Source organism: Halichoerus grypus, chromosome 14 (genome assembly GCF_964656455.1).
Source record: "Halichoerus grypus chromosome 14, mHalGry1.hap1.1, whole genome shotgun sequence".
Lineage (NCBI taxonomy): Eukaryota > Metazoa > Chordata > Mammalia > Carnivora > Phocidae > Halichoerus > Halichoerus grypus.
In genome coordinates, this window is record NC_135725.1 from 81,442,556 (window position 1) to 81,469,748 (window position 27,193).

Consider the following 27,193-nt stretch of genomic DNA (forward strand, 5'->3'; position numbering starts at 1 on the left):
GGGAGGCGACTGGAACATTCTTTGGAAAACTGGCTTTGGAGAAAAGACTTCCAGATGCCTCCCCAATGCAAGGACTGCATCCCTGTCCCAGCATCCCATAATGACACCCAGCAATCAACATGTCCTGTGTGCGTGCACGTGCGTGGGAGGAGCATGGACATCCGGGAACCCCGACCCCCCCACACCCCCCCCCAGACAGGAAAGCTTCCAGTAAATAAAAGGAACTAGATAGGAATTTCTCTGGGCCTTTGCTTCAATATGGTAATAAAGCCCCCTATTTGCAAATACAACAGCTCAAGAAAAAAGGAAGGAAAGAAGGGAGAGAGGGAGGGAGGGAGGGAGGAAGGGAGAAGGGAAGGGAGGGAGGAGAAGAAAAGAAAGAAACAAAGCTTCTAATGTGAAAGAGAGACTAAATCAGCCCAAGAAAGGAAACAGGAAATAGAGACAATGCAGGAAAGAGAAGATCATTAAAAATAATAATAATAATAACCCCAAACTATAATATCATCATGGAGCTAAAACAAGAACAGGGTGTCATGAAGAAGAAACCAGGATCAAGAAAGAACTATTAGATTCTTTGCAAAAGCAGAATATGCAGTAGAAGAGACAGAAGACAAAGTTGAGGTATTCTTCCAGAAAGTACAACAAAATACACAAGCAGAGAATGGTACGGAGAGAGGGAAAAAAAAAAAATCTAGAAGCTCAATCCAGCCTGTCCCAACATCCAACTACTAGGAATTCCTGAAGGAGGGAAAAGAGTAAAAGGAAGGATGAAAATGATCGAAGGAGTAAGAAAGCAAGTTCTCCGGCACAAAGGAAGGTGCCCATGTCCGGGCTAAAAGAAGGTGGCACAACAGACGAGGTCGACCCCTTGCAGGCAGCGCGAGGCTCCCAAACGTGGCCTGAGCCTGGCCGATCGGCGCTGGCCGCAGCCAGGTGCCCAGAGGCAGGACGGGGCGGCTGAGTCCCTGGGGCGGCTGAGTCCCCGGGCCGACATGAGGGGCTGCTGGGGGCCGCGGCCCGAGACAGCCGGGAGGGACGGCCACTCCTGAGCCGTCCGGGTGCGGGGCGTCGGTGAGAGGTCCCCGTGAGAAATGGTGACGTTACAGGGAGACGCGTTAGCACCGTCCGGCCACAGTCAAGACTAGCAGATGCCCTACAGGGCTATCAAATCATAGGCAGTGGGGTTGCGTCTTTCCCTGCCCCGAATCGACCAGTTCGCGTGTAACTTCCCAGGCGGCATGCATAAATAAAGAGCAGATGGCAAGGCAGATTCAATGTCTACCCCCTGGAGATGGAAGAGTCCTGGGGCAGGCCTCTTAGACGGTACCCCAGGGCGCCTGGGCGGCCCCGAGGCTTGGAAGTCCCATTCGATTTCTGCTCAGGTTGTGATCTCAGGGCTGAGGGGTTGAGCCCCGTGGTGGGCTGGCGTTGAGCGTGGAGCCTGCTTAAGAGTCTCTCTCCTCCTCCCTCTGCCCTTCCCCCGCTCACGCATGCATGCTGGCTCTGTCTCTCTTAAAAAAAAAAAGAGAAAACTTAAAAAAAGAAACAAACTCTAATACTCTAGGGGACACTGGAATGACAAGCTGGCCTCTTCTGCCTTAATTCCAAAGTCAGATGATTTTTCTGAATAATCCCTGACAATGCGAAGCACAAAGCCTCCGTGAGCGGGCAGGCGATGTGAGTGACGGAAGCAGGGCCACCTGGGATGACTGTCAGGCCGGGCATCAGGTGGGGCCCGGGGTGAACTTGACGAGCACACGCCCTTTCTGCAGGCTTGGCTCCCCCCCAGCAGGGACCACAGCCACGGATTTACATACCCGTGGTTTTCTCACTGACCCCCATGCTTTTATACCCAGCTCCACCTCTCTCTGAGCCCCACGTTCACGGGGCCACGGGCCCACATAACCTCGCCACTTGGCGTCAGGTTCCATGTGTCCGAAACGGAGCCCTGGACTTTTCTGACCCCCCCCCAAACGGCTCTGCCATCCTCTGTGTTGCTGACGCCAGGAGCCAGATGTGACCTCTTGATGCTCGCGCATGAAAGAGGACGGATGGATCTGGAACGGCGGTCACGAGATACCGGGTGTGAATAGCAGGAAGCAGATCCGCACGCCCCCAAGCCTTTAAAGGAAAACAAATTACGGTGAGTGACACAGACGAGGCGTAGAAGCAAACATGCAACTAGTGATGACTTCCTCCGACGAGTGGGGCTCAGCAGGATGGGAGAGGACGGCGGGCACTTTCTACTTCATACTCCTATTATTGTGTCAATATTTTGCAACCGGTCTTCATTGCTCGTTTTGATATGGAGCCATTTTTTAAAAAGATTTTACTTATTTATTTAACAGAGAGAGACACAGCGAGAGAGGGAACGCAAGCAGGGGGAGTGGGAGAGGGAGAAGCAGGCTTCCCGCTGAGCAGGGAGCCTGATGCGGGGCTCGATCCCAGGACCCTGGGATCATGACCTGAGCCAAAGGCAGACGCTTAACGACTGAGCCACCGAAGCACCCCTATATGGAGCCATTTAAAAGCAAGTAAAACATATCCATGTATGTTTAAAGGCTGTACAGCTATTAAATCTATAGAATAACAAGGGACGATGAGAGCTGTTAATACTGTATTAGGTGTAAAAGCTGATAACAGGACTGTACGTCCAGGAGGATTGGAATTTGGTTTTTAAAATCTATTTGCAAAAGCAAATCTGGATTAAGAGGCAGTGGAGGGTAAGTAAGAGCTTGAGCCTTGGCATAAGGGACCCTTACTGTCTGCAGATGAGCCACGTGAGCTTAGGGGAACCGGGCAAGTCTGCTCCGTCTCGATGGCCCCGACTCTAGGGTGGGACTGACCGTCTCTATAACTGCAGAGATGCTATTTGTCACCCCTGTCCTTCCACACGTACTGACGCAGAAATAAACGTTACCTGCTCTGGGAGCAATAACAATCATAATATCTTAAGATAAAAATTACTATTAAGGACATACACCGAGCTGTTCACAAAACACGGACCAAGAGGTGGCAAGGACTTGTATTTCTCCCCCTCTGTCTGTGCTTATCGGTATTTTCTAGTATTTTCTGAACATATTTTTGCTTTTGTAATAAAAACACGTAAAAAAAAGACTACCTCAAGCCAATAGCCAACATCACCCTAAAGAGTAAACCAGCAGAGACCTTCCCGATGAGGTGAGGAGCAAGACTCAGATGTAGGACCCCCACATGTCAGTGACAAATGTCATCAGTAACTGTAACCACAGGGCAAGAGAAGACAAAAGACGGGGTTGTCTTAGAAATTCACTAGAAATCAACCAAAAAATGGTCACAGTTCAGTCGAGTGTCTACATACGCAATAATTATACAAAATTGAAACTGCTTCTTCAGACACCAGTCAGTGTGTGTTAACAGAGGGGGCCCGTGGCTTCCGGGAGAGGCAGGTGACAGGGAAGCTCACACCCAGACCACCCAGCGAGCTTGTCCACACAGTGTGGGTGGTGCCCAGACCCCTGGCAAGGGGAAGAGCCTGTCTCCAGAGCACACCCCACAGTGCACCAGATCCTGGTCTTATTTTCTGATGAACAGTACAATCATGTGGCACTGTTTATTGGATTTGCATTAAAACATTCATGTATGCAACATAAATGTTTAAAATTTACTGCTATTTTTGTGACTCTCTTTTGGCATTTCTTTGTTTTTATATATCCTTGAAACATCCAGAAAACAAATTAACCGAGGATGTCTTGCTCTCTGAGAGGCCCAGCTAGTCGGAAACAGGAAGAATCCCTTTCCCAGAGGATGGTGGTCTGACTTTGGCCAAGCCTTCTCCCCCCGCCAGTGACTCTGGGTCAGTGACAATGAGGGGACCAGGATCCCCACTCACTGGGGGCACAGGATCCCTGGGGAAGGCTGGGTGGGGTCCCGGGGGGCCCACACTTAGTGGTGTTCACACTTTGCTGGTGCATGAATTTGGGCTTCCTGCCCATCAGGAATCCAGCATTTCGATCGGAAGGGGGGCTCCCCCTCCCCCCGCAATTCTGATTTAGCTCTCTGGAGAATCTCTGGACTGCTTTTCTTTTAAAATGTTTCTAGATTTTACCTTTAGTTATGAAAGTAACAGATGGTTGTTTTAAAAGATACATTTTATTAAAATGATGAAACCAAAACTCTCACACAAATATATAAAATATATAAAATCTTTTTTTAAAGATTTTATTTATTTATTCATGAGAGAGAGAGAGAGAAGAAGAGGCAGAAGGAGAAGCAGGCTCCCCGAAGAGCAGGGAGCCCGATGTGGGGCTCGATCCCAGGACCCCAGGATCACGACCCGAGCTGAAAGCAGACGGAGCCAACTGAGCCACCCAGGTGCCCAAATCACATGCATTTTAATCAGGGTTTTTGTGATCGAGGGAGCTGTAAAGTAGCTCAAGGACAATGAAAAGCAGTTTCTGGGTCCAGGAGCCCCGGTAATCCTTGTTTCCTATTTTGAAATCTTTCACAAATTTTCCTGACACCTGTGAAAAACAACAACAAACAGAAACATATAAAGTTACAAGGGATTCCCTCCTTCACAAATCCCCTTCTCAATGGAAATCTTTTCTTAACGGTTGATCGAGGTCTCTGACAGACTTGACTCCTGGGCATACAAACTAATATTTTTAAGACAAAAATGCAATCACACTACCCACCAATGGACAGTTTGCTTTTTTCACTTGGTAGTATATCATGGACACCAAGTCATGACAGATGTAATTCTTTTTTTAAGCTGTCCCTGTCTGTCTGCCTGCCTTCCTTCTTTCTCTTTCCCCTTTCTTTCTTTCTTCTTTCTTTTTTTCTTTCTTCTTTCTTTCTTTCTTTCTTTCTTTTTCTTTCTTTCTTTCTCTTTTCTTTCTTCTTTATTTCTCTCTCTCTCTCTCTCTCTTTCTTTCTTTTAAAGATTTTATTTATTTATTTGACAGAGAGAGACAGAGCGAGAGAGGGAGAAGCAGACTCCCCATCCAGTAGGGAGCCCAATGCGGGGCTCGATCTTAGGACCCTGGGATCATGACCTGAGCCGAAGGCAGACACAACGACTGAACCACCCAGGTGCCCCTCTTTCTTTCTTTCTTTTTGCTTTTTAATGATTATACTTGCACATAGTCTAAAATTTCAAGCCCTGGGATCTGAAGTTTTTTTTTAAAAAAACAAAAACAAAAACAAAACCCTTCCGGGGGCGCCTGGGTGGCTCAGTCGGTTAAGCGGCTGCCTTCGGCTCAGGTCATGATCTCAGAGTCCTGGGATTGAGCCCCACGTCAGGCTCTCTGCTCAGTGGGGAGCCTGCTTCCCCCTCTCCCTCTGCCTGCCGCTCCCCCCACTTGTGCTCTCTCTCTCTCTGTGTCAAATAAATAAATAAAATCTTTAAAAAACAAAAAAACTTCTGATTTGGAAAGAATTCACACTTATAGTGAATTTGCTAAAACCAACAGTACAAAGAACATCCAGATTCTCCTATTAATGCTATTACCCCATTTGCCTTATCATTTGGTCTCTCCTCCCCCCCCACGCCCCCACAATTTTTTTTCCGAACTCTTTGAAGATAAGTGACATACGTCATGGTCCTTTACCCCTAAGTACTTCAGCGTGCATTCGCTAAGATTAGAGATCCTCTGTTGCATAATCACAGGATAGTTATCAACCCCAGTCAATTTCACATTGGTCCATACTGTAATCTGACATCACATTCCAACCTTCTCCGTTGAACCAGTAATGTTCTTTTATAATATTTTTCCCTCTAGCACAAGATCCAGTTTAGGGTCAGAGATTGCATTTCGATGTTGGGTCTCTTTAACCTCTGTTAATCTAGAATATTTCTATGGCTTTTCTCTATCTTATGGCATTGAGTTTTGGAAGACTGCAGCCAACTATTGCGCCCCTCTTTCTTTAATAGAAATATGATGTTGCAATTTGTCTGATGTTTCCTTGTGACTAGTCTCTGGTTATTCATTCTTGGCCAAAATACTCCAGGGAGCATATTGTGTCCCTCTCATAGTAACCCATCTGAAGGCACACATTACCCATCTGTCCCTCGCTGGTGATGTCAATTTTGATCATCTGATCAAGGTGTGGTCCTATTTCTCCATCATATAATTACTGGGTTTTTCTTTTTCTGTCTTGGTTGCAACTAATAAGCAGTCTATGGGGAGACATTTTGAGACCATGCAACCATCTTGCTATTCATCAAACTGTCCCCCGAGATTTAGCAACCATTAACGATTCTTGATTGATTCAGCCTTTACTAGGATGGCTGCAAAAGATGGTTTTCAATTCTAACACCCCCTTTCTCTTATCAGTTGACTCTCAGAATTTTGCTGACAACAAAGGAGCGCCCTTCTCCTCGGGTATTTATTTATTATCAGTATATGGACACATAAAGTCCTATTTGTAAGGGCTTATAATTCATTGCTTAATTATTTTGGTGCTCAAACAGTCCCAGATTTGGCCACAGGGAGCCCCTTCGCGCTGGTGCCCACATCCTGGTGGCACCTTCAATGTCTTTTCTGACCATTTCCTTATTTCTAGCATCATAAGAGGTGCAGGCTTACCTTGTACCTACTCTACTCCAGCTATGGATTAGTCATCTCCCTGAGCAACTCTGGGGATTGGAATTACAGACCTGTAATCTGAGAGCTACTAGAACGCCCTTTCTTTTTTACCTTTTCAGCGGGCAGAATCAGGAAACAAACAAATGAATAAATGTGATTCTGTGTGTGTGTGTATAAATATGTGTCTATGTATACACATATACATACAGTACAAATATATATCCATACACACATACATGTGCACACAAACATACATATTCGCCTTTCAGATATCAGGAGTTGGCATGCATGTGTCTGATTCCATGGAATCTGAAGTTTAGTAGGGGTCCGGGTAGGCCGAGCAGAAGAGAAAAACACCTGCAGGAGGGAGGTGGGGCTGCTCCTCATCCCAGCCCCCAGTGGGAGTGGGGCACAGGCTCGGACTGAATAGAGGGAATGGCTGAGCTTGCCCACGTGGAACGCAGATCCTCAGGGAGATTCCCTCGAAGACGGTCCTCTCCACAGGATAAGGGCGAGTCCTGCATTGCCCCCCACAGTGCCCCAAGCCTTAACGTGTCAGGTTTGGGCAAGCGCCTCAGCCATCCTGAATGAATGCTCAGATGATTCAGATAATGCTTCATCAATCCACGGAGTGTGCAGCTAAGGGGTCGGTGCAGCTTGAAAACAACAACTTGAGGGTAAAGAATATCATCGCCAAGAGCAAAATCCAGAACGCACGTTCTTGAAAGTCAAAGTCATGCTTCATCCCAGAATATCGGCTTGGAGTGTTATCCACGAATATTGCAAAAGACAAATAACTGGAAATTTGAAGAATTAAACAATTATCCCAGCAGAGAAACAGGCAAAGATATGAAATAGCAAGCTGCAAAGAAGGAATACAAATGGCAATAAATGAGAAGAGGGGCATTGATGCTAATGATTCAAGAAAAGCGAATGGGTGTGATACTGAAATATCTTTTTTGTGTGTGTGCCTAGAAGTGGTTAGGTAATTAACAAAAAAAAGGAATCAACCCAAGTAGAAAAAAAATACTTGATACATTAAAGAAAATACACGTTCTGACATTCCCTCTGCCGTACATATATCAAATTGTCCATGTGGATTTGTCTTCTCCATTATTAGGCTCTGGAGTCCAAATTAATTCAACTTTGTCTAATTAGCACCTGACATAGTGCTTGGCACAGAGTAGGTTCAAAAAAGAAGAGTCCTATTTCTTGACCACAGAGCAATTAAAGTAGGAATTAATAACAAAGGTTTATGGGGATGTAATGTACAACATGGGGAATATAGTCAATAGTATTGTAAGAACTTTGTATGGTGACAGATGGTAACTAGCCTTATCCAGGGGATCATTTCATACTGTATAAAAATATCGAATCACTATGATGTACACCCGAGACTAATAGGATTTGTATGTCAATTATCCTTCAATAAAAAACAAAGTTTATCTGCTGCTTAGAAATCAAAAATGTGTGTAGAAGTGTGTATGTGACTGTGTGTGTGTGTGTGTGTGTGTGTGTGAGTGTGCGAGTCCCGGGTGTATCAGCTATGAGGGCTGTGCTGTGTGTCGGTGTGGGTTCGTACACACTGGGATGGGAGCGGTATCTGTGGGCGGGTCTCTGTGTGTGGCTCTGTCCAGGTGTGGCTTGCATACCTGCGTGGGTGTGTGCCCCATCTTAGCTGGCGCCGAGCTGTGGCCGGGGTGCGTGGCCCATGCTGAAGGCAGAAGCCCAGGCCTGCACCCTGCACACCCCGCCCCCGGCCCCAGAGGGGCAGCAGAGGCACAAGCACTGGGCCACGTCCAGGTTGTGAGCCCCTGGCCGGCCTGGCTCTAGGTCCTGCTGTGGTCGTGGGCAAGGACCAGGGAAGCCAGGAACGGGGCGACCAGCAGACAGACCCAGGGCAGCGGGCAGAGGGCAAGACAAGAGGACAGCACAACGCCTGGAGATCATCTCTCTGCGAGCAGCACCCAAGTTCAGCCCCCAGCACCCAGTACCTGCCCCCCATGCCCCCTTGCATGCCATACCCTCTTGTTTTCAACCTATAGACAAGGAGTGAGTTCAGGACCCTCCCCCACCTGCTTCGGGGGGGTGGGGGGAGGTTTGGAAAACCGGTCCTGGCAAGAAGGGGGGGAAGGGGGCGCCTGGGTGGCTCAGTCGGTTGAGCGGCTGCCTTCGGCTCGGGTCATGATCCCGGGGTCCTGGGATCGAGCCCCGCGTCGGGCTCCCTGCTCAGTGGAGAGCCTGCTTCTCCCTCTCCCTCTGCCTGCCTCTCTGCCTACTTGTGCTCTCTCTCTCTGTTAAATAAATAAATAAAATCTTAAAAAAAAAAAAAGAAGGGGGGAGGCTCGTGTTCATTACGGGAAATAAGCAGCAGAATTGCATCCTAATAAATCAGCGCAGATTTCAGAGCAGTGCGGGCTCTGCGGGCCGTGGAATTCAATATGATATGCTTCAGCCCGTCAGCTAATGGGCGGCTGCTGGGTGCCACGTGACCCAGCCTTCCCGGGGACGTTAAACGATGCTGAAAAGTGGCCCAGGTTTATTTACTGGGACAGTGCGCGTTCCTGCCTGTGGGTGAGCAGGGAGATGACCAGTTCTTGTGAGCAGGTGAGAGCAGCTGGGCTTTCCACGCGGCCCCCCGGCCTGGACAGGCAGCCTGTGGCCTCCCTCCTGGCCCTGCAGCTGGGTCTGGCCCAGCCCCAGGGAGGTCACCGGCTCCCCCAGGTGACATATCACCCCACGACGTAGAACGTCAGTTTCTCCGTGTGCCAAATCCTTCATTCGTTCAGCATTTCCTCTCCCACCTGTCGTTCATTCATTCATTCCCAGAACATTCCACCTGCTGAGCACTGAGCTGTGTGCTGGTTCGTCCGCCCCGGGCTGCTGACAGGATGGCCCAGGCCTTGCCCTCTCAGAGGGGGGTGAGGCAGCGATTAAGCCCCGGCCATGGGAGGTGTCCCCAGAGCCACAGCCAGCTTACAGCCGCCATCCCCTGCGACTGGACGCCGGCCTCGCTCCCGGCCAGCCCCTCGAACTCACGCACCACCCACATGGCCTAGCCCACCCTCCAGATCCGAAGCTTGCTTATTTTAAAACACAAGCCCCTCTGAACACTCTTCGGTGGCAAAGAAGAAACCTTCAACGGGCCAGCAGGGGCTGCGGGGCCTGGCCTCCCCGCTGCCAGCCTCGCCCTGCCTCCTCCTCACCCCTGCTCCCCCCCAACAGCGGGAGGCCCCCTCCCCCCACCACCCACGCAGCCGTCTGCACTTAGTTCCGTCCTGGCCGGGCCTCCGCGGCAGGCAGGCTGCTGCGTCTGGTTTCGCTCCCGTGGCCCCTGCCTCCCCAGGGCCTGGCATGGTGTCAGCACACAGAAAGTGCTCAGCGGCCACCAAGTAGGGAGCTGGGGGGGCTGCCAGAGGCACAGATGCCACGGGGTGCCGGACGCTGGGCGCCAGAGGGGTCCCAGGGGCCAGGCAGGGATCACGGAGGAAAGTGCGGCTGGGAGGACCCTTATCCGACTTCTATTTTTGAAGGACCCCCCAGGACGCAGGGGGAGGACTGATGGCAGACTGAGGAGGTGGGCAAAGCAGCAGGGAGCCCTGCAGGTGCCCGGGGGGTGACGGGGGCAGAGCTGGGGGCACATCCCCCATCTGAGGAAGGATTGGCAGGAGGGCTGGCCCAGACGAGGGCCTCAAGCAGGTGTTTGGGGTTTGGGAAGAAGGGGCTGCTCCAGCACCTGCAGCCCACCGGCCCCTACAGACCAGAAGGGTCCCTGGCGCCCCGCTCCGTCCCCTGGGTGCTCCCACGGCAGAAGCTGCTGTGTCAGCCCGTGCCTACCGCGTCTTCCTCCGATGCCCCTGTGGGGGAATTAGGGGAGGAAGGAGAACCTGCTTCCTGAATGGGCCTTAATTTATTATCTGAAAAGAGCACTAGACCTACTAAATGAAAGGCCTTCACTGCGGACTCACAGGGCAGACTATAATTACCTGGGAAGAACCGGTCTGCTGCATTTTTTTAAAATTTGTATCTTGCAAAGTGTTTAACGGATATTTATGCAAAAGAACAACCTGTTGGGTAGACGCACGACTTTACAGTAGGCTGAAAGGCTGAGGAGGTTCTGGGTCTGCACCCCGCTTCACGCCCACCGAGTCTGGCAATCAGAGGCTGCCTTCATTCATTCTTTCACTCATGTATTCATTCATCCATTCCCTCACGCGTTCATTCCACACACATTTCCTCCTCTGTGCTGGGTGTGGGCTGGCTGTGGGACTCAGGCATCAACGAGCACAGAGCTGCCCTAGAGAGAGATTCGCCTTGACCTGTGTTAAAGGGGTGACAGGAGGGCTGTGGGGCCCCAGAGAAGGGTGAGCCCACCCGAGGCGACCATCAACACCTGGAGGAGGAAGCTCCCGAGGCCCACAGGGGAGGAAGGGCATTAGGGGCAGAAGGAAGAGCATGGATGAAGCCGGAGAGGCACAGAAGTGCCTGGGATGTATGGGGAATGGTAAAAATCTGAATGCTGAGGTCAGGTGTATGGGACCCAGAGATAGCGGCTCTCAGGCGGCCCCCTTGTTTGCCTGTAGGGGCGCCCTGGGTTCCCCTTCGTGTGTCCTTGGCCCCTGTGCAGGGGACAGCCTTGACCGCTACACCTGGTGGCCCTGGTGGCCCTGGTGGCCAGGGCTGGGGAAAGCTGGACCCCACACGGAGGCCCCCCCAAACCAGGTGAGGGTTTTGAACTGGACCCCGGTGGGGGGAAGCTGTCTTCTATCTTGAGGTAGGAGGGTGACATGATCAGACTGGCATTTCAGAAAGGCCACTCTGGCGGCCTGTGGAGAATGTGTTGGAGGCAGAGAGAGAGTTGGCTGCCGAAAAATGGCCCATATAGAACACATATTTTGCAAGGATATGACAAAAGGCTAATTCTTTTCATCTGCAACGAGATGCTACAAATCAACAAGAAAAAGACCAGTAGAGAAATGGGCAAAGAACATGAGCAACCAGTTCATAGAAAGGAAATACTGAAGGCTTTTAAACAGGTAAAGAAGAGTCTCAACCTCATTCATAATGAGAGAAACGAAAACGAAATCTATAATCAGACAATCAGACAAGGCCACGTTTTTCGCCCATCCATTGGCAAAGGTCGGCATTTTGATACTATGCTCTGTTGGGGAGGCTGAGGGGATCTGGCCCTCTCGCACATTGTTGGTGGGAGAGACCGAAAATTGGTCCAGTCTCTTGGGAGGGCACTTGGACAATTTATCGATTGCAATTTAAAATGCATGTCTCCTTTGACCTGGTAATTCATCCTCTTGGGTATAGTCGGACAGGTACATAAAGATGCAGAGACAAGAACTGTCTGTTATGTGGTAACAGAAAACCGGAAACAGTCTAAATGCCTCACCTGGGGACCAGTTAAGCAAACTACGGTATTATAAGTAATTATAGTGCGTCGTATAAAGGCTGTTAAGAAACTGAGGCCCGCCTCCATGTCGGGGTCATACAACAATGTCCAAGAAACAACGTCCAGGGGTAGAAGCAGAGTGCAGGTCAGTGTATAAAAGAGAGGGAAAGGGGTATGCACACATACCTAAGAATTCTTGTGTCTTCACACACTGTCTTTGAAAGAACATACAAAACCCAGGAACAATAGTTGTTTCTGGGGACAGACTGGAGGATCGAGGGACCGGGGTGGAGGGAGATCGCGTATGACTGTGTATCCTTGTGCTGTTTTTATTGTTTTAGCCGTATATGTGCATTCCTGCCATATGTGCACTTAACGCGTGAGTGTGTGTATATATATATAACATATACATCTCCGTTGTGTATTTTTTTTAAACCGATAACAACATGAAGCCCAGATGGGTTGAGTGTCTTTCTCATGCAGTGGGGTTTGCATTTTACCTAGTGTCCTTGGGGAATGGATTTTCCTGAAAGTAAATTTTCCAGCTAACTTACAGGAATCGAAACTCTTTAAAAACCGTTTTTAAAGGAAATCTACGTAGACTGTACAACGTTCTTCCATATTTTTTCAGGCAAAGAACGTGGAATGTGGGCAAACACTTCCTGGCTGGCCCCGAAGCCAAGGGCTCTTGGCCCCCGCCCTGAAGGTCCCCTCTCTGCCGAGGCCCTTGTCCCTTCCCCTTTTCCCCAAATGCCACTTCGCCCGCAGCGTGTGAGCATGCTGGGGGGGAGCGTCATTGCCACAGCCAGCCGGAGTGGCCTCTTTCCGGGCCGTGGAACCGGGACTCAGGGGCAGACGTTCTGGATGCCGCGATGCTGGGTGCGCGCGCATGCCGGGGGGCCCCGGGGGGCAGGGGGCCTGGAACATTCTGGTCTGCAGGAGTGTGGGCAGCGGCTTCCCTGCCCCGGCTGTCTGGCCTCGTGGGCCCGGAAAAGGCTGCCTTCCGTGGCCTCAGGCAAGGCGTGAAGCTTCTCCGGACGTCCGTTCCCTTGGCGATAGAAGGAAAGTGTGGCCGCCCGCCTCCCCGCCGTAGCTGCCGTGATTCTGGCGCCTGGGGCCACGCCGGTCCTCCGCACGTGGCACCGTGTGCCACCGGCCTCTGTCCCGCTGTCCCCCTGCTGTGGCTCTGCGGCCAAGCTGGGCAGTTCCCAAGGCCTCCCTGCTCCGTGAACTTGGCCGGGCTGTGGCGGCCCCCAGGAAGCACGGCCCGCGGGCAAGGCCTTCCCTCCAGGATTTTCCTACACGCGAGGGCTTTTCAGAGAAACGTTTGCTGACACGGCGCTGCTCGGGGCCTCCCCCAGAGCCTCCCCCTTCCACACGTTCTAGGACACCTTCCTTGGCAGGACTCAGCACCGTGGGGAGGGGCAGCCCCCCACTCCCGGCGGCAGCGCCGAGAACCATCTGGAGGCCCGGCTCCACGAGGCCAGGATCCCAAACTGGCTCTGGCGTTTACAAACCGTGCCGCCTCGGGAAAGCCACTCCATCTGGGTTTTGAACCTCGGTTTCCTCAACTGTAAAATGGGGTGATGATAGGAGGATCCGTTTCCTGAACTTGTTTCTCAGATGAAGGAACGGACGCATAGCGTGTGCCCGGTGTGGTCTGGCCTGTGTGTGCTCGGTGAATTGAGGATGCGGGTGACACCCCCGCCCCAGTCCCCCTGCCCCGTGCTCACGGAGCACAGCTGCTGCTGGCTACGGGAGGGGCCCTGCAGACATTCCACTCGCTGCACCGAGGCGGCTCTGAGCGGGGCCTACTCCCCTCACAGGCCTGTGTGCGGGCCAGCCAGAGCCGGCTTGGCCGGACCACCTGCCTCCAGGCCAGGGGGCCCCTGTCTGAGATCCTCAGCCATGCTTGCAGCCGGGCCCGGTCCCCATCCCCCTCAAGGGGAAACCTCAGGGCTGACCCGCTTTGGACTGGGTGTTCCAGGTGATGGAGAGCTACCCAAGGAGCTTGGAGGCAAGCTGCAGCTAAGCGACAGAGCTTGGGACTGGGTTTCTCGGTGGGAAGACACGAGATCCTTCGTACTCTCCGCAGCTCTGGAGTCTGGCAAATCCGCACCCGCCACGGTGCTGAGCTTCTCAAAGGGACAGTAAGCGAAGGTGGCGGGGGCACTTGGGACGGCTCTAACGTGAAATGGCTGTTTTCTTGGAGCAGCAATTTTATTTGAAGATTTATTTATTTATTTATTTTAAAAATTTTATTTATTTGACAGAGAGAGACACAGCGAGAGAGGGAACACAAGCAGGGGGAGTGGGAGAGGGAGAAGCAGGTTTCCCGCGGAGCAGGGAGCCCGATGCAGGGCTCGATCCCAGGACCCCGGGGTCATGACCTGAGCCGAAGGCAGACGCTTAACGACTGAGCCACCCAGGTGCCTTTATTTGAAGATTTAGAGGAAGAAAACCATGTCTGAGTTGTAGCAAAGAAGATACTATGTGCTCGCCAAGTCCCGTTTTATTTCTTCCACCTGGGTGGGCAGCAAGAACACATCTCCCAGCGTCCTGTGAGCTCAGCTTGGGGCCCTGAGATCAGGTGCCAGCCAAGGGCTTATGCACAGAGGTGAAGTCAGAGCCCCCTGAACAGCCACCCCTGCGATCCTCCCGTCTTCTCCTCTTTCCGGAGACACGTGGGAAGCTGTCACCGAGAGGAAAGAGCCCAGGCTGAAAGCAGCCTGGATCCTGCCTGGAGGAGAGTCCTCCTGGAGAGCCACCTGACTCGTGTCAGATTTGCACATGCAGAAAAATTACCCTCCGCTGGGTTCAACCACTATGATTTGGGGGATTGGGGATCAGCATCACCTAGCCTACCCTGACTAAAATAAGGATATAATATGGAGCAGAAGGCAGTACTTGCAGGACTTTGAAAACTAAAACATGAGGCTTCAAATGAAGTGTCTGCTTGTGGGGGCCTCTGTGGGCCACACCCGCGGGCCTCTGACCTGCCAAAGTCTGGGCTGCATTTTACGCCAGCACAGCTAGCCAGAGGCCCGGTGACCCACCGATGCCACGGAGTATTTTGGGGCTCTGGAAAGAGTGCACAGCAGATTTAAACTACCAGCAAGGAGCTACTGAGGTGGAGCCTTTCAGATCACATCTCAAGTGTCTCGTGATTAGAGTCAAGTGAGAAACGAGCCCAGCACTGGCCTCCAAGGGCCCCCCCACCCCCAAACCATTCTGTGGTGGGTGGGAGAAGCCGGTCTATCCAGGGAAGCCCAGAACCTCCCTGGGGCCCTGGTGTGAACCAGCCCAGAGACCGAGCACCACTGCCCAGCATGACACACATATGTTCCACGTGTCCAAGTGGCTGGGGCAGTGGTAGGGTCACGGCTGGTCAGGTGACGGGGGCGGGCGGGGGGAGACGCTGCTGTGGTTGTAACTTTGAACAAGTTATTTCTCCAAGGTCCCCAGCTTTGTCGCGGGTAAAAAATTGGAAGAGACGATGGTGGCATGTGAAGCTTTTTCCTTACCTGCGAGCTTCGTCCATAAAGCAGCTCACAGCCGAGAGGCACGGCGGACCCTGGGGTCAGAGCCGGCCTGCATGGCCCCTCACTGTGGGGGCGCTCTGTGAAATGAATAATCCCCTGATGCCACTGAGTGGGGGGACTTCCAGGGGGCAGGGATCCCAGCCTAACCTCAGGCTATCTGCTTTTCACTTCCCACGGAGGGGGGTGCCGTCTGGGAAATGTTCGGAGCAGACGTAGGCTGTGCCCCCTAGAGTCCAGGGAAGGCCAAGAAGCAGGGGGGACATTTGCTCCCAGGGAAGGAGCCACCAGGTGAGCCCGCAGCCCCAGGAATCACCTTTCCCACGCAGCTTCGGGGGCTCAGTTCTCCAGGGAGGTGCCCCGCCTTGAGCCTCCCCGCCAGGCCGAGCTTGCACGCACACCTGCTCGGCCCGGAGCTGCCCGCGGTGCTGCTGGACGCGCGAGGCGGGAAGGGCCACCCTCCCTCCCAGGGCAGCTGTCCTTGCCACCTGGCCTCCGACAGGTGGCCACACTCTGGGGGCACATCCCTCCCTCCCTAGGGGAGGCTGCCCTCCGCAGACCAAGGCGGCGGGTGGGGATCTTCCAAACACCTCCCTCCGTCCGCGCTAGGATCGCACAGTTTCCTTGAGGCAATATTTAGCTTCCCAGGCACACAGGAACCATTCGGGGAGGAACAAATTAAAAGGAGCCCTTTTCTCACCAGTTGACCCAAAATGAACGAGCGTTGTCCACCCTGGTGGATTTGCTGTGAAAAAGTATCACGCGGAAGAAACGGTCAATACTTTGCAGCCGTTTTTACAATGAGCCTGTGTTTAGCAACACTCAGCTTTGTTTTATTATTGCATTTTACGAAGTTACCAAGACAACTGAGGCCAAGTAACAGAACCTTGACTTTATGTGCCATGAAAATTTAATAACGAATGTTTAAAGGCTTTTAAGAGGCAGGAGCTGCAGCCTAGCACAGAGCCCTGCTCAGAGGGAGGAGGGCTGGAGCGCCTTGCAGGGGGTGGGGAATCCGCCGGACCTCGAGGGCCCCTCTGTCGGGGACGTCCAGGTGGGCCCGAGGGTTCCCTGGCATCTGTCCCGTCCTAGCAGATCTCAGCAGACATTTGTTAAGGTAGTTCCTGGGCGCCAAGTCCCGTGACAGGCTCCTCATGTCCATGATGACACGACTGCCACCGTAAGGGCCCGAGAAATAGGGCAGAGAGGTGAGGTCGCTGGGGCGCGGTCACCCAGCAAGAGCGACAGGCGCTGCAAAAGCAGGTCTTTGCTTCCCCGTTGTGATGCAAGAGGTTCTGCCGGGAAAATATCCCGGCTGGCTTCCCCCATCACTGTGGCCTCGCTCCTGCAGCCGGGGAGCGCCCCGGGGTCCCCGAGGCCCGGGCCGACAGTCCTGGTCAGAATCCTCACAAGCACCTTCACGTCAGAGGAAAGGTTTCCCAGGAGCCTCTTGGGGAGCACGTTATGTTACCCTAGGGCCGCACAGAGCCCTTTTTCCTCGGCTCTCTAAATAAGACTCAGAAGGAAACTGCCAGAAATGAGAAAATCAGTAATGTTGCTATTTTATACAAAAGCTCGATGGTGCTGTGTGTGTGTGTGTAGGTGTGCACACGCGTGCACACGTAAGCATTGTGCTGCATGGCTTTCCTAGTTATATAAACGTCCGGACTTTTGGTTACTAGAGATGGAGGTAATGGAGGTTGAGTGTTCTGCAAAGCCTTTTTTGTCCCTGGGAACGGAAACACATTTGGGATTTTTTTCATGAGGGAGAAATCCGTATGCCATCTGGGAAAATCCCTCTCCCGTTCATCACACCAAGTAGGAGACTGGCAAAAAAATGTCAGTCAAGGCGAAGTGGGTTTTAGGTTAATTGACCTCGCGGAGAGAGAACAGCTCCCTCAGCTGCTGGGAACACCAGCTTCCGCCGGCAAGAGGTGTCATCATTTCTGAGCTTCAAGGGAAGGTGCTCAAATGCCGGCCATTTCAAGCCCATTTTCAATTATAGGGCCAAGGAATTTAGGACATTAATCAAGAAGTGGGAAAAAAAAAAAAAGAAGAAGAAGAAGAAGAAGGAAGCCATTTTGGCGTAATACTCTGCCAACCACAAGGCCAACTCCAGGTGCTAGAGCAACAGCCGGGGCCATTTTTCAGCCTGCGAGTGTCGTGTGAGGATGAAGGGCAGGTGGAGAGGGAGAGGAGCTGACTGTTTGGGCTTCATTCGTCTTGATGGATTACAACATTCAAGAAGGAAAGTTTTTCCTTCATCCCTTCACACTTTGATGGAAACCAGAAGCAGTCTGAAGATAGCATGGTATTTGAGCCATACTTTTGTGTGGCTTTGTGCTTGCTGTTCCTTGTCTTAGCTCCCAGGGACCAAGTGAGTGAGTCACCGCCTTGTGTGGCTGAGGGACCTGCCGCTTGGCCCCTGGAGCCCTGCTGGGGTGGGGAGCAGGTGGGCACGAGAGGGGCAGGTGGGCAGGCCCCTGTTAGCCCCCCAGAAGCCCGGGCACAAGCTGGGCCACCCCCCAGCCTCCCGCGTCTCTGAAAGGGGCTCCAAAGCCTCTCCCCTCTGGGTTTTGGGAGTGTTGAGTCTCTGTGCAGAGTGGTCACGGTGCCGAGAAAGGAGCCTGGGGCTTCACTGTGGGTCCGGCTCTGCCTTTCTCCAGCCACGAGCTTGGGCCTCCGCCCCCTGTCTGTGAGAACCCCCATCCCCACAGGGCAGGATGGATGTATCAGGGGGCAGGTGGATGTATCCATACTTTGTAAACTGTGAAGTGTTGAACAGGTGTTGTTAAAGTCACATGGGAAAGGGAGTTGGTTCTAGAAAGGCAGGAACACCATTCCAAATGTCTGGGCTCCACCCTAAACCAGTCCTAGCACCAGCCCCCCAAGCATCTACATTCACGTGGGGATTACCTACTCCGAGCTCACCCACTCCACGTGGACGCAGGCGGCTACAGAGCTGAAGAGAAGGCCCCACACCTCAGACAGGAGCCATGGCGAGCATCATCCAGCCCGGCAGGCCTTAGTCTCTGAGGCTGAACAAGAGGGGATGCCGACAGGGGGGGGCATAGCCCAGACCTGAGCTCAGGACGAAGGACAAAGGACAAAGGAAAGACGGCCCAGGGTCAGAGGATCCATTGTCTGCTTGGCGTCATGGGGCAGCTGCGGTGCCCCGGGGAGCCAATGAGCCAGCTGGGGGCACGGAGGGGTTCAGCGAGTCCCTTGGCAGGGTATAAAAGTCCATGAATCTTAAGGGTACGCACAGGCTCGGGGTGGGGGGAAGCAGTGTAACGCCACTCCTCCCCGGGACTCGCTGAACATTTACTTCAACCAGCACCTGCTGGACCCCCTACTCCATGCTCGAGGGGCCGGCATGAATCCAGCACCTGCCTGACCTGGAAGAACTCGCAGCTTGGTGGGAGGGAGCACTGTGATGCCACAGGGCAAGCATGATGACAGAACTTTCCAGATTCTCCCGAGTAGATGGAGGGAACAGTTCATTCTGCTGGGGGGATTGCAGTGGGACATTTGAGCTGGACCTTGAAGATGAGTGTCCATTGGACGGAGGGAGGCCCTCCAGGCGTAGGGAACAGTATGCACGAAGGTGGGAGAGCCCGGAGCAGGTCCTCGTCCTGGGACCCGCCACAGTGGCAGGAGACCAGCACACTCTCTTCCTGAGGGGCGCAACAGACAGCGAGTGCCCTGGGAGCGTGGTGGCAGGGGACAGGGGCCGAGGCTGCCCCCCTGATGTGTGTGGGCCAGGATGGAAAGGAAGAAGGGGCTGGATTATGAGCGGCCTTGAACGTTGGGTTAAGGAGCGTGGGCTTTATCTGGACAGAGCTGACGGCTGATTGAATTAGGGGATCGTGTGGGCAGCTCTGTGATTCTCTGAATTCTTTCTGGGCCACTGGGGATGGAGGATGGAGGACGAGTTGAGGGGGAGGAGCGGCAGGAGGTGATGAAGTCCGAGCTAGGGAGAGTGGACAGGGACCCACGGGAGAAACAAGAGGGCACTTGTTTGGGGATGGAGGCTTCTGTCTCCAGGACGCTCTGCCTCCGCACATGGGGAGGGCCCGTCAGGCGGTGCTTGGAACAGCTGCGCGGGATCCAACGTGCCTTTGTAAGCCCCTCCAGCGGCTCCGGACTGGCCAGGCTGTGGGGACGGCGCTCCCGCTGGGACAGCAGAGAAGCACATCTCCTAGGAGGCTGGAGGGAGGGGAGCAGGACGGCCAGCATGGAAGAGGGAGGAGGCTGACCGGGGCGCCCGCAGCAGCAAGGCAGGCATGGCCCCGTGGTGTCCCCAAGCTGAGACAGGCGGGACCTGATCGTCTCCATTCACTGAACTCAACCCACTCTGGAGGGCCGGCCCTTCAGGGACTTCGGCTGGACTGCGTGTGTGTGTGTGTGTGTGTGTGTGTGTGTGTGTGTGTGTGTGTGTGTGTCGGCAGGAGGGGGAGGAAGGGGGACGAGGGGAGAAGAGGCCAGGGGTAGATCCTGAGGGCCGTATCCCAGAAATGGGGTGACACAGGGCAAAGCACAGGGGGCTCAGCTTCTCGCGGGGCATCTCCGGAGCCCGGCTCCCTGGCTCCCGGTTCCTCTCTTCTAGGAACGTCTGTCTTTGCTCTCACTTCAGCTGCGCCCTGCAGCACGAGCGGCCAGCTACCCAAGGGGGGCTTCCCCTGGGCCCCAAGGAGGGGGGGAGTCTATCACTCACCCTGATAAGGAAGCAGCCGCTAATTCTTCCTGCTCAGCAGCATTGAGAAAAAAGGGCCCGTCTGTCACTTACTGGCCTCATTTCCGACACTCACCATGGGGTGCAGGGCTCATTCGGGCCCTGGCACAGAGCAGGGGCTCCTTCGAGACAGTGACCTGGAGGGCTGGGCAGAGCCACCTGCCCTCAGATGACGTGCAAAGGTGGGGGGACAGGACATTCCTCACCGTGAGAACGGACAGTTTCAAATCACCCCAAACCACGTGGCTCGAATTCAACTTATTGACATTCCCCCCCCAAAATCCAATGTGCTTGGTTGATTTTGGAGCTGAAAACTGCACTCCATGTTGGCAAGCGAACGCTTTCTGAAAACAAAATCAGAGCTTTGTTAAAAAGACCCTGTGCTGCTGCCAGTTGCTAACAAGTGTGAGAGACACGTTTACTTGGGTCTTTCATCATGAAGCCCATTTGCTCCGGCAACAACAGGGACTGAGGAATGGGCCTGGGATCGTCCAAGATGGTTTCTCTCGCAGCAGACCGCTTAGGAACACTGATTGTCCTGGCCCAGGCCACCAGACTGCAGGAGAGGGGCAGGCCCTGGGGGACCCCGGGGCGGGGGCGGTTGGAGCTAGAGTCACACTCACCGGGGCACATAAAGGAAATGGGGCTCTGGGGTCGACCAACAGAACTGGACCAAGTCTGACGCTACCAGGTCACCCCCCGACCCCCGGATGTTTCCTTTCCCATCTGAAAATGGGAATAGCATTAGGAAACGACCCGGGGTGACTGGTAATCAAGCTGATGATTGTCCCTGTGCAGCCTCCTCCTGCCCCTCCTATCTTTGGCCGCCTGTCCTGCTGTTTGGCAAAACAAAGTCATTACAGGTGGCTCTTGTCACCAAACAGCCCAGAGTGAGCTCTGCAGGGCTTGGTTTTCCAAAATGCCACCTTTGGTGGCCTCTGAGTCTCCCCCTCTGAGAAGAGCTTGGCCTGGGGACACAGATGGAGACAAGGAAAGGGTCTTGGGGAAGGGAGAGCGTGGGCCCTCCTTTCCCTCACGCCACGCCTGCCACTTGAGCTTCAGACACCATGCTCCTGCTCACAATGGCCCTCCCCAGGGTCTTCTGTCCTCCCCGCTGAAGCCCCTCCGCCCACCCAGGGGCCCCTGGCGGCGCCTGCCACCCCCCTGCTGGCCACGAAGTGGCGCCCTATCTGTGGAGGGGAGGGAGGGTGGGCAATCAGAAGCCACGTGACGGTGGGACACCGGCTCTGGGGTCAAGGTCAAACAAAATCAAGCAAAATGACCTCTGAGGCTCCTGTCCGCTCTAAGACTCTCGGATCCTTCCTTAGTTACTTCTTGGTTAATTATTTCTTAATTAATAACAAAGCGATCATTGCAGCAACAGGCAAGCTAAAGAAATAAACGAGGCCAATCTGTTAACTGCACCCATGTAGCACACGATTGGCACGGGAGAGTTGCGTCTGCCCACTTGCTAGTGCCGCTTGATTTTCACAGCTTGCTAGTAGGAAGTAAACATGATGTCCCTGGGACTGAACAGTGTTCTCTCGGAGGCCCCGGCAGACCCGGGACGCGGCTTCCTCGAGTTCTTTCCTCGCCACAGCTCAGGCCGGGCACCGCAGGCGCCCCATGCCCCCAGTACAACAGTTTTACTCCGGTTGTTGCTTCCTGTGAGCCCAGAATAGAAGATGCCATCTGTCACGTTTTGGATGTCGTATGTCCACCGATGACTCATGAATAGCTGGACCACCAAGAGGAAAGCGGGCGGGGAATCATCAGCCTTTCAAAGCACAGCCGAGCAGGACGTGGAGACAAGTAGGGGGCTCTCCAGCAGGACCTCTCCGCAGCCTGCCCCCGCTCCGCAGGCGGGAAGCCCAGAGGGTTCTCTTCGGCCCTGAAGGGCTCGCTCTTCACCGGCAGCATCGAGTGGCCCTCAGGACAGCACGTGTCTGGAATGGGAGAACTTGTGGGCGCTGTTTGTGCAGGACGGGGGGTTGCCCTCTGCCAGCTGAGCCGAGGGGGCGGCCTCCTGGGGGGTGCTGCTGTCTGGGGGCCGGCCCCCCGACACGCCGCTCCGGCCGCACACCAGGCGCTTTTCGTCCAGGAGGGACAGGTGGTACTCACACAGGTCGATCAGTGAGGCCACCTGCTCGTGGAGAGGCAGCATCTTGAACTTCCTCTGAGCCAGGTAGAAGAAAGCCTCCACGAAGGCCTGCAAGCACATGCCTGTGGACGAAGAGAGCGGCGTTAGGGGGGTGAGCACGCTGCCCTGGGATGGCCCGACTCCAGCCGCCAGGCTGCTTCCTCACCCACTGCTTCTGTTCTGGAAACTTCAGCTTCTGGGTTAAACGCCCAGAGTGCCTACCCTGTGCAGGCACCAGCTGGGCATTCACAACCATTTGCAGATTCAATCCCCTAATCAATCCTATGAGGCAGGCTTAATTCACACGGTTTGACAGACAAGGAAACTGAGTCTCAGAGAAGGGGAGCTAGCCGGGCCAAATCCTGTGGGTGGAGAGTGGCGGAGCTGGGATTTCAACCCAGCCCGAAGCCTTATTCCTTTGCACCACCCTCAAATGTTTGCATTAAAACCCAGCCCCTAACTCTTGTAACACCGGAAGAAGCTACTGAGAGAAATCTGAAGGTTTTAGATCTTGATAGACGTGTTGGTTACATGGGTGTGTGCATTTGTCAAAACTTAGCAAATTGTACCTGGAGATTTGTGCATTTTGCTCTATGTAGATTTTACTTCAAAGAGTAAAATAAACCTGACCCCTTCTCTCTACCTGAAATGATATTCTAGAAGGTAATAGTAGTCCCCATTATGTCCCTGAAACGTTTTCCCTTACTTTGCCTCAGAAGTTCCTACTCGTCCCTGGGATCCCAGCTCAAAATCTCCTGCTCAGTAAAACCTTCCCTGATCCCCACATTAGACGTGGCCCCTGGCACAGGCTTCCTTTCCCCTGGCACAGCCTTCCATTTTCCTTCGTAGCACTGACTGCGGCTTCTTCAGTGTTTGTGCGGTTGGTTCTTCAACAATCTCTATCTTCCCTGCTGGGCTGTGAGCTCCAGCTCGCCACTCTTCCCCCAGGGCCAGACACCCTGTGCTCAAGATAGAATGCTGAATACATGAGGGAGTGAATGGATGAACAGATGAGTTAGCGCTAGGTACTTTACAGACCTTGCCACTAATCCTCAGTGTTATTACGTCCCACTTTACAGATGAGGAAACCAACATTCAGAGAGGCTGAGTAACTTCCCTAAGGTCACACAGCCAGAAAAATAGTGGCCTGCAAATTCAAACTTTGACTCTCAATTTTTTTTTTTTAAAGATTTTATTTATTTATTTGAGATAGAGAGTGCAAAGAGCAGGGAGGAGCAGAGGGAGAAGGAGAAGCAGACTCCCCGCTGAGCAGGGAGCCCGATGCGGACTCGATCCTAGGACCCCGAGGAGATCAGGACCTGAGCTGAAGGCAGACACTTCACCAACGGAGCCAGCCAGGCGCCCCTGGACTCTCAATTCTTTTAAATAATTCGTGCTGTGTGAAAAGTTGTGAGTCTCCCCAGTGTCCAAGTAAAAACGAACCCCGTGATTCAAAGTCATGGGATTCCGGAGCTCCTCAGGGAAGGTGACACTCCGTATTTTAAAGGAGGCCAACTTCGCCCCTGCTGATCCATACCTTCCCAGTGGCCTTGCCTCCCAGCTCAGGAGCATTATTCCCCTACTGCTGTTCTCAGGGAGAAGCCTGGCCTGGAGTTTGTAAATCCTGGATTCTATATGGACCCTGGGATCTGAGAGCTCTTTTCCTGTTAGGAACTGGTGCTGAGCAAAGAAGTTGTTTCTTTGTCTCCTTCCAAGTCCATCAAAGCTTTTTTTGCTCAGCTTTTCTTGACTCCAGATGCTCTGCAAGTCCCCTGCTCTGTTTGGCCCTGATGGGGGAGCTGATAAAGGGAACAGTAACCCTGGTGTAAAACCCTTCTAACGTAAACAGAGGCCTGGTGCAGACAGAGACACGGGGCCAAGGGGGGCTCTGTCTTCATCAAGAGCCGCATATTTCTGGGGAGCCTGGGTGGCTCAGTTGGTCGGGCGTCTGACTCTCAATTTCGGCTTGGGTCATGATCTCAGGGTGATGAGATTGAGCCCTGCGTTGGGCTCTGCACTCAGCAGGGAGTCTGCTCGAGGGTCTCTCCCTCCTGTCCCTCCCCCAGTGCCCCTCCCCCCCAATATGAGCGCATGTATGTGCATGCGCGCTCCCTCTCTCTCAAATAAATAAATCTTTAAAAACGAGAGAGAGAGAGAGAGATGGATGTTTCCTAATCACCGACGATGGGCCAGGGCTCTCCTAGAGTGTGTGCATGGACGCATGCGCGTGCATGCGTGTGCATTTGTGCAGGCACGTGCATTTGTCACTGCCAGTGGGGGAGGCAGATCCCAGCAGGGTGGAAGAGGCCAGGATCCAAAGCCAGAGAAACCCAGTGCAGTCCCAGCCCCCAACTTCACAAGTGTGTGATCTCAACAGCGCTACTCCAAGTGTGGTGGGCAGGCGGGTGCCAAGTCCAGGAACTGGGTGTCCCTGGTTTCTGACAAGATAAGGAGCCTGGGCCAGAATAGAAATCACCCTCCTCATCAGTTGCATTGTTTCGTTCAGCTGCAGTATTTTGTAGCAAGTCTTTCTCTACAAAGGAAGTAGCAGGCGTTTACATTCTGGCTCAAGCCTCTTGTCCAGGACTAGAAGGAACAGTTCCCAGATTGCACTGAGGCTCTGAGCAGCTCTGGTCTAAGGCCGTTCTCAGCCTTAACGTGCATGATCTTGTCAAAATGCCGATTCTGGGGTGGCGCCTGAGACTCTGCATTCCTAACAAGCTTCCTGGTGATGCCCACTCTGGGGTAGCAAGCACTGAGCACCTTTTACTCAATAAATATTCGCTTCCTTCCCTTAATTAAACTAATAAGGCTGTGATTTTCTGTAAGGCACAGAAAAAAAAAATACAAGGAACTTTACTGGGGAAAAAGTATTATGGCTAAGCCATCTGGAAGAAACGTTCTAAAATGAGAAATGAGATTTCAGGTGTTATACTTGTTTTTCTTTTTGCTTGTCTACATTTCCTGATTTTCTATAGTAAACACATACCTTATTTTATTTTTTATGTGGAATCTAAAAAAAAACAAAACCAACCAAACAAATGAACGAGCAAACAAAAAGCAGAATCAGATCTATAAATACAGAGAACAAACTGATGATTGCCGGGGCCTGGGGGTGGGGGGCGAAATGGGTGAAGGGGACGGAGAAATACAGGCTTCCCATTATGGAATCAATAGCTCATGTACCCAGTTTTAAAATATGCAGTGGGAAATTCTGGAGGACGGAAAGAGGTGGTGATGCAGGGGCAGCCACTTGTAATCGTGAACCCTTTGCTACTATTTGAATTTGAAGTTAGGTGCATGCATTACTTTGAAGAAAAGGCTGTGCAAACTTCCTGCATACATGTTCTACTTTGATAAAGGTTATATGCACGCAGGGGAAAGAGAAGCGGGAGGGAAGGGCAGTATTGACCCTTGCAGGAGCCAGGCATGCTGTGCCAGGCGCTCGGATCCCCACTACGAATCTCATCGTGCAGATGAGAAAACAGAGGCCCCGAGACAAAATAAGTTGCCCTCCGGTCACATGCTGGTAAGTGGCAGGGCTCGGATTTGAACCCAGGCCTCATGTGCTGCTGATTCTGCATCTGATTCCTGCAATAAGGAATGGGCAAAGCGGGTAGGGCTTTGATGCGCAGAGATGAGCTGGGAGCAGTGGGCTGGGCCGGGAACAGGGAGGAGGGAGCAGGAGGTGGGGCATGTGGCCCAGGAATAACCCAGGACGCCTGTAGCAGGACAGGTGGAGAAGGGCGCAGCTGGACGAGACTGGAAAGGGCTGGAAGGCCAGGGGACGTGAGAGCCGGGAGCGACTGCAGGTGCCCGGGCAAAAGGGGCCGAGAGCCAGTTGTGCAATTCCACGCCCAGCACAGCCTGAGCACATTCTCCAGTCATGGGGGGGGGGGGGTCTTATTTTGTTAGAGCGATAGAAACGTCGTGGGGTTTGCTTGTTTTATTCCTCAAATGAAATCTTGTGACGGGGGGTGGTAGCTCAGAGCCCTGCCTTCACAGACCTTCCTCACCAGAAGCGACTCATCTAAGGGACTCTTGGCTCTTCACACCCGGCCAAGCACCAGCCCTCCTGCTGCTCCAAAAGCCTGGTCTAGCATCTTCATTTTACAGGAGAGGGGAGCAGTAGATGAGGCCCAAGTCACAGAGCCAGTGACTGGCAGGAGCGGGACTAGAACTCGGGTCTCCTGACCTCAAACAGCACCACCACCACCACCACCACCAAAATAAGCAAGAAAACCAGAGACTTCTCAGGCCAGGGACTGGGGAAAAGGGCTGAGAGCCCCGCATTGTCTGCTCAACCCTACTGAGCGTGTCTGAGAGTCTGAAGGCCCGTGAGGGTTGGGAAGAGGGACGCCCCACACTATACACCACGAGTACATGGGTCGCCGGCTCCCACCACGGCCATGTTGAGGGGCTGTATGTTTGAGTTTGACAAGACATGGTTCTTGCATCTCATTTCATCAAGTGGCCCAGGAAATGGTGGCCGGACCCGGGTCAGTATTCACTGTGCTTGAGATAATGGAAAGTGTTTAAGTCTCTGAGGGGCTGGGGGTGGGAGGAGGAGGAGAGCGGGAGGAGAAAATGCACTCAAGATAATCCAAGTTGCCTTCCAGGGGGGCAGGACTCTCCTGCCTTTTCCAGATCCTCCACAGACAGTCCCCATGTTCTCTCTGGGTCTTTCTCCTTCCTTCTTACTATTTATTATAAAATATAGTGACAATGCCAGCAAAAAGCATAGGAAAGCTCATGAATGTCCCCCCGCTAGAACCTAAGTGTCCTTGAAGACTGACCTTCTATCCT

The 27,193-nt window shown here is 53.1% G+C and overlaps 1 protein-coding gene across 5 annotated transcripts in view; it reads right to left on the bottom strand.

Annotated features, from left to right (window-relative positions):
• Window positions 1-1,834: 1,834 nt before the first annotated feature.
• Window positions 1,835-27,193, bottom strand: part of TTLL11 (tubulin tyrosine ligase like 11) — a 249,851-nt gene continuing 224,492 nt past the window's right edge. For 4 of the 5 annotated variants that reach the window (XM_036107811.2, XM_036107810.2, XM_078061724.1 and 1 more), the window contains one exon: window positions 16,306-22,470. In XM_036107811.2, the coding sequence (XP_035963704.2) occupies window positions 22,178-22,470 (293 nt within the window). In that variant the 3' untranslated portion in view covers window positions 16,306-22,177. Of the gene's footprint in view, window positions 2,125-16,305; window positions 22,471-27,193 lie in introns of those variants that run through there. The other variant, XM_078061723.1, reaches the window with a different exon arrangement.